Below are 6,055 nucleotides of genomic sequence, written 5' to 3'. Positions count from 1 at the left end.
TATTCGCCGAAGTTGGTTGTAGACATTGGGGGAACAAAATTGAACTTTACTCTTAACCAAAGTAACGAACTCTGAGAAACCGGTTCCCAACCATCCCGGTCTTTTTCAAGCTTGGTCATGGGTCTTTTTGCGCATCTCTAACTGTTTTAAATCGAGTAGAGTTGAACGCCACAACATTAATGCCTTTGTTTAAACAAGATAATGAAAGGTCTTGCAAAATTGAACACCCATTTTTTAGTAGAAATCTCTCAAATGAATCAACAAAATGGATTGTGTTATACAATTATTGTATTCATTGATGAATATTCAATCGTTTCATGGATGGGGAGAAAATGGTGAAATCAGCTTAGAACAAGGCTCTTGCCAAGAATAATGTCATCTGTGGTGAAATCGGCTTCTTTCCTAAACGTTCCTCGGCCAAAATCCAGATTGTAAGAGTCGGTCAAACCTTCGACCAACCCATATTCCGGAACGATCCCAAGCTCCGCCTTCGCTTTCTCTACCGATGCAAAGAAATGCTGCAACATAACGGTTTCCCGAATATGTAAGCAAGAATCACATAATTAAATAAACCTAGTAGTCCAACTATTGTTTTTTATAACTGTGGGTGTCTGAGCCAACTTGCTCGCAGCGTGGCTAATCCCATGAGGCCTTGAAGTTAACAGTCGGAGAAACCTCTAGTGGGCCCCTCAAGGTGTGTTTTGCATGCAGGACGGGATAGGACAAAACAAAAATCAGTATATGACGAACCAAAACAGGTGGACCAAAAATCAGGGGATGGACAAGATTGGTAAATTACTAAACTACCTATGTCAAACTAAAACCCTTAAAACCTTATACAACTCTTTCATCGGCTAACTCACTCTCACCCGTCCAGTCCAGTCCTTTCTGTGTACCAAACGTACCCTTAGGAGACTCGAACCGTTGACCAATGGGGAACAAACTCAAAGGTTTCAAACGAACCACGTTTCCTAGGACCAAAGAAACACAAAGTAAACCGAAGATTAAAACTTCGGAGCAACCAAAGCACAAGTCCGTATTTACCTGGTCTCGGAATGGAAATGCTTTCTTTTTCCCGAAATCAAACTCCTTAGGGTTGTAGTGAATGATCTCAGGCTCCGGGAATCCACCGGCCTGAAAGGGGTAAACACGACTTTATGTTATAGATTCTTGGATTTCAAATTTCGGTAATTTTATAGCAAAAAATTACCTTAGCGCATGCTCTTGCTAGTCCGTCAAAGGTAACGTATCTATCGCCCGATATGTTGTACACTTGCTTGCTTGCCTTTTCGTTCCCCAAAACCTTTATAAAAGCCTTCGCCAAATCCTGCATTTGGTCAACATTCACGCATCAAACTCGTTCTTAAACTTCCTTGCCATGTACCGGAAAGAAGATACATTTTGACGTTTGAGATCAAACAAGATAATAACTACAAAATCGTTATGGATTCTTAGAATCTTTTCAAAGTTGTTGCTAACCACATCAAACTTCACGCCAGATGTTCCCTCCAAACCAAACAAACCCGGTATATCTCATACAGAGGCACCACCCAGGGGATGTAAGTAGATCTTGCCTTTACCCCAAAGAGGGGTAGAAAGGACCAAATATTCCCTCCGTTCCATGAAATTGCAATGTTTGAACAAAAACATATAATGAACATGACTCATTACTCTTTGCTAAAAGATTGCATTTCAAGAATCATTTTTTGACTTTAAAAAGGTATTTTTTTCCCCGGAAGTTACTAACCTTTACGTGACCGAGTTGGGTTACTTGAATACCCGAGTTGGGAATCGGGATTGGTCGGCCAGCTTTCAACCGATGGAAAAACCACTCTTCAACAGGGTTGTAGTTCAAAGGACCGTAGATATAAACCGGCCTTATAGAAGTGTAATTAACACCCTTTGACTCCAATAAGGCTTCTGTCTCAAGTTTCCCCTTGTGTCGGCTTTTAGGATCAACAGCATCCGTCTATTGCCAACAAAAACAGAAATTCAAAAGATAGTTAAACGGAATTGTTCGACTACTTGTCAAATACCTAAAAGACCCTTCAACAAACACGAAAATTTGTTGAAAACTGACCTCACAGTGTGGTAAAAGATCAGATTTAAGGTAAACACCGGCTGAAGAGCAGTATATGTACCTGCGATTCAGTAAAACGGTAAAGAAAAATATAAACGAAAAGGGGACCTAATATAGAGGTTATGTTTGTGACTTACTGTTCTAGTTTTGGCAATGCATCTAATATTGGCTCCACCTCTACCGCCTCACGCCCTGAGATGCAAAAAGAAAAATGGTACAACATGCTCGTTCTCTTTGAGAAGCAAACCAAATTAAACGAGCACAGTATATCCTCCCGGAGGTGTGGTGGGGGGAGTAAATGTCCACAGACCTGACCTCTACTTCAAAGGGTAGAATCAGTTGTTTCCGTGAAAACTCCCGAGTTGTGCAAAGTGTGCAAAAAAGAAGTTTTTTTGGGTTTTTCAAAATATCCAAGATTGACCATTACACCCTCTAGAAAGTAAGACAAATCATCAAGATTATCCTTTTAGGACTTGGGGAGTTAGAAATCAAGGGGGGTAAACTTGGTGTTTCGCACCAATGCTTTCAACATACCATTTATGTCATAGACAACATCGAAGCCTTCAGCAGCAAGACTAGTTTTCACAAAATCGAAATCCTTCCTATCGCCTTTTAAGTGCAATACCTACAACGTGAAACACACCGCTGTTACTTGTAAAACACAAGTTCTTAATATGCAAAAACATTGTTAAAGGAAAAGTCCAAAACAATGCCACAAACGTTATGTTCCCCCAAAAGGCATGTGTTAGTTTTTAAGATCAACGAGGAATCAATCATTAGGAAGTAGTATCTACTCGTTTTGAGATAATACGACGTAGTCTACATGCATATATAAGAAGTTATCATACAAACTTTACATAACTCTTAACAAACCTTGGATTTGAAAGCATTGTAAGCCTCATCCGGTTCACCAGGCAACGGTTGTGTGATGGGTGCTTTTCCTCTAGTAAACAGAGTAACCTGCATCAAGGTATCTTTTTTTTAACACAAAGTTCATAACGAAGTATTTATTAACGATCTTTATGGCATTGTAACATGGAAAATTACATGAAACATGGAGAAAAGGGTAACGAGGGAAGAGTAACCTGATGGCCTTCTTCGACAAGTAGCCTTGAAAGAAAGATTCCTATGAATCGTGTGCCTCCCATTACCAGAATTTTCTTGGCACTCGATGCCGTCACGTTCAAAGCTCCTTTTGGTTGACATACTTTCCTCTTATACTGAGAGCATACATCATGCCATGATCAAGCAGAAACAGTCACAACACCGTACACAATATAACAAAAACGGGTTTGTAATAGACCGCTTTACAAGAGTTAAGTTAATAGAACAACTTAATATGTACAGGTGTCATAATAAGATATTAAGTGTCCCGCTAGCTTTTTTACATGACACTTTGACACTGTCTTTTTCTAATATAAGACGATTTATTTCATAACTGTTATAAAGCATCCTATAAACTTATTATAACACATTTACATATAAAGCCATCTATTCAGACATTTTTGACCGATTTTGTTGTAGTGTTGGTTTTTCTGAGTTACAGATTGGAGAAAAGGATTTCAATGGTAATCATTCAGGATTTCAAGTCCAAAAAGGATACACTTTTGAGTTTTTGAGTCAAACCAAGTACTTCCCATTTCCCAAATTCGATTTTGATACGAATAATGCTACGAGGGTCATTCATAAAAACCAGAAACAATCTTGAATCGAGTTCAAGAAGACAGTAATGTTATCAAGATGCAATCGTAAACACAAAATCATATATACAGATTCCCCAATTAGCTTGTGTTTGTTTCTTTTTCTGAGTTCAAAATACTTGATTTTGCAATTCAAGATTGATCTTGATTACGCCACAACTTTGAAACCAACATTCTCTTTTAATCAGTAGTGCCGGTTTAGTTTTAAAGATTGAAGAATGCATTAGGATTTTGGAGGGTAATGATTGAAGATGAAAAGGGTACCTGGATGGAGGGACTGAATTTGGTGCCACAGAAGGAGGATTGAGAAGAAGGGAGAAGCGAGATGGAAGGCTGCATTTTGAAGTTATGTTGCAGCGTTGCAACACCGGCGGCAGCCATGGAGAAGAAACCGGTGAAGATGATGATGATGATGATGATGAAGACGAAGACGAGTGGAGGAGGGTATGGGTTAATGAAGAAGATGAGTATGGTGTGTAAGCCATATCTTGGGTCGTTGTTTGTGAGTCTCAATTTTGGGAGGAGGATAAGACCAAGCGACCCCACTCATTCCTTAGGTTGTATCCATGAACTACCCTCTCACCCATATCTTTCTGCTTTTCCCTTTGCTTGGCTACAAAACAAAAGGGTGGTCTTTACATTGTTCCTTCGAGTAGGCATGGTGATTCCCGCACCCATCTTGGGAACTCGGTTCACCCGATTCTGATTTTGGGTTCCAACTTAACATTTTGAAAAACAATAGGTTGGGATCTGGTAATGTATTTCCCAACCCATCTCATCATCCCGTATTTATGTATATCAATTTATTCTCGTTTGATATAACTCTAATATAATATTTGTTTTGATGGATATTACTGTCTATAGTTGTCGTTGCCGCCGCCACCACCATCAATGGCCACTAACAACCATGATCGACCACCTCCACTACCATTGTCACCCATCACCATTTTTGCCTCAACTACCTCATCCACCACCACCACTACCACTATCCATTATATTCGCATCCTTTACGGTCACCTCTAATAAAATATTTGTAAAATAAATAAAAGCATATTTATAAAATTGACATTTTTTATGAAGTCTTTTAAAAAAAATACAAATAAACAATTTTCTTTATTTTCATTATTTTCCTTTTCTTTCTTTTTTCTTCTTACGGTTCGTAAAGACAATTTTAAGGCTAACATTTTTTGAGATGGCTTTGGAAATTGTATTTTAAGGCTTTTTCTATTCAACAGAGATTGATCAAAATAACCGTAATGTGTGAAATAGCCAAAATTTTGTGATTACCCATATCGTAATATGCAAAATATACTTTTTATATTCAAAAATATAATTTTGGTGGTTCATCTCGTATGCCACCAAAGATATTTCACAAGCCATCGCGAACATTTCATAAGCCAACCCCACTAGGATCATAATTAATTCAGAAAAATTACATTTTATAAGTTACAAAATAGACACTTACAAAATCTTAACTATCTTGTCCAATAGGAAAAAAAATGGATAAAAATCTATATATATATATATATATATATATATATATATATATATATATATATATAAGAAGATACCACGTGCAATGACGTAGCCTCTTTTCAAAACAAGAAAATACTTTATCTTTTTTCTTTTTTTCTCAAGCTTTCTACCATTTTTTTATTTTTGATATTCACATTTAAGATTCTTTAATTAGGTTGTTTCAACCTATTCATGTTCCCTCTAATAAGTACTCTTTTAATTTTCATTATTTTTTTTCTATTCCGTTATAATTTTTCATCTTCTTTTCATGATAAACCTCTATAATAATCTATTTATTAATATATCAATTCTTCTTCTCTATTCATGTATAATTTTGTGGTACACCACTTTAGTCGAGACATTCACATTAAAGTTAGAATTACGAAGACATATGAATTTTTTTGTGCGAAGATAAAGTGGCTTATGCATCCTTGAAGAAACAACATAACATTGTTTAAGCATAATATCTCTCTTAAKCTCTCAATTCTTCCTCTCTATTCAGTTTTTGTGGAGGTAATTTGCATTTTTGTTTATTTGAGACGTCATTCAAGAAGATAAATATGATATGGGTTTTTGTTAATGTAAGTATATTATTTTCGTCTTTTAATTGGAGACATTCACATTAAAATTGAAATTATGCAAGCATATGAATCTCTCTATAATTAATCTCTCAATTTTTCCTCTCTATTCAGTTATAATTTTGTGGAGGCAATATGCATTTATGTTGATGTGAGGCGTCATTCAAGAAGAGAAATATGAT

The 6,055-nt window shown here is 36.7% G+C and overlaps 1 protein-coding gene across 1 annotated transcript; it reads right to left on the bottom strand.

Annotated features, from left to right (window-relative positions):
- Window positions 1-203: 203 nt before the first annotated feature.
- On the bottom strand, window positions 204-4,228 carry LOC112512396 (chloroplast stem-loop binding protein of 41 kDa b, chloroplastic). The gene is made up of 10 exons (XM_025118337.1): window positions 4,045-4,228; window positions 3,166-3,300; window positions 2,954-3,040; window positions 2,615-2,705; window positions 2,218-2,272; window positions 2,081-2,141; window positions 1,748-1,969; window positions 1,211-1,327; window positions 1,045-1,134; window positions 204-518 (listed from the first exon to the last, which is right to left on the bottom strand). Exons 1-10 carry the CDS (start codon window positions 4,159-4,161, stop codon window positions 342-344), a joined length of 1,152 nt encoding a protein of 383 aa, XP_024974105.1. The 5' UTR covers window positions 4,162-4,228; the 3' UTR covers window positions 204-341.
- Window positions 4,229-6,055: the final 1,827 nt, after the last annotated feature.

This window comes from Cynara cardunculus (assembly GCF_001531365.2).
Source record: "Cynara cardunculus var. scolymus isolate 2C chromosome LG 5, CcrdV1, whole genome shotgun sequence".
Lineage (NCBI taxonomy): Eukaryota > Viridiplantae > Streptophyta > Magnoliopsida > Asterales > Asteraceae > Cynara > Cynara cardunculus.
This window is presented reverse-complemented; position numbering and strand designations above follow the sequence as displayed.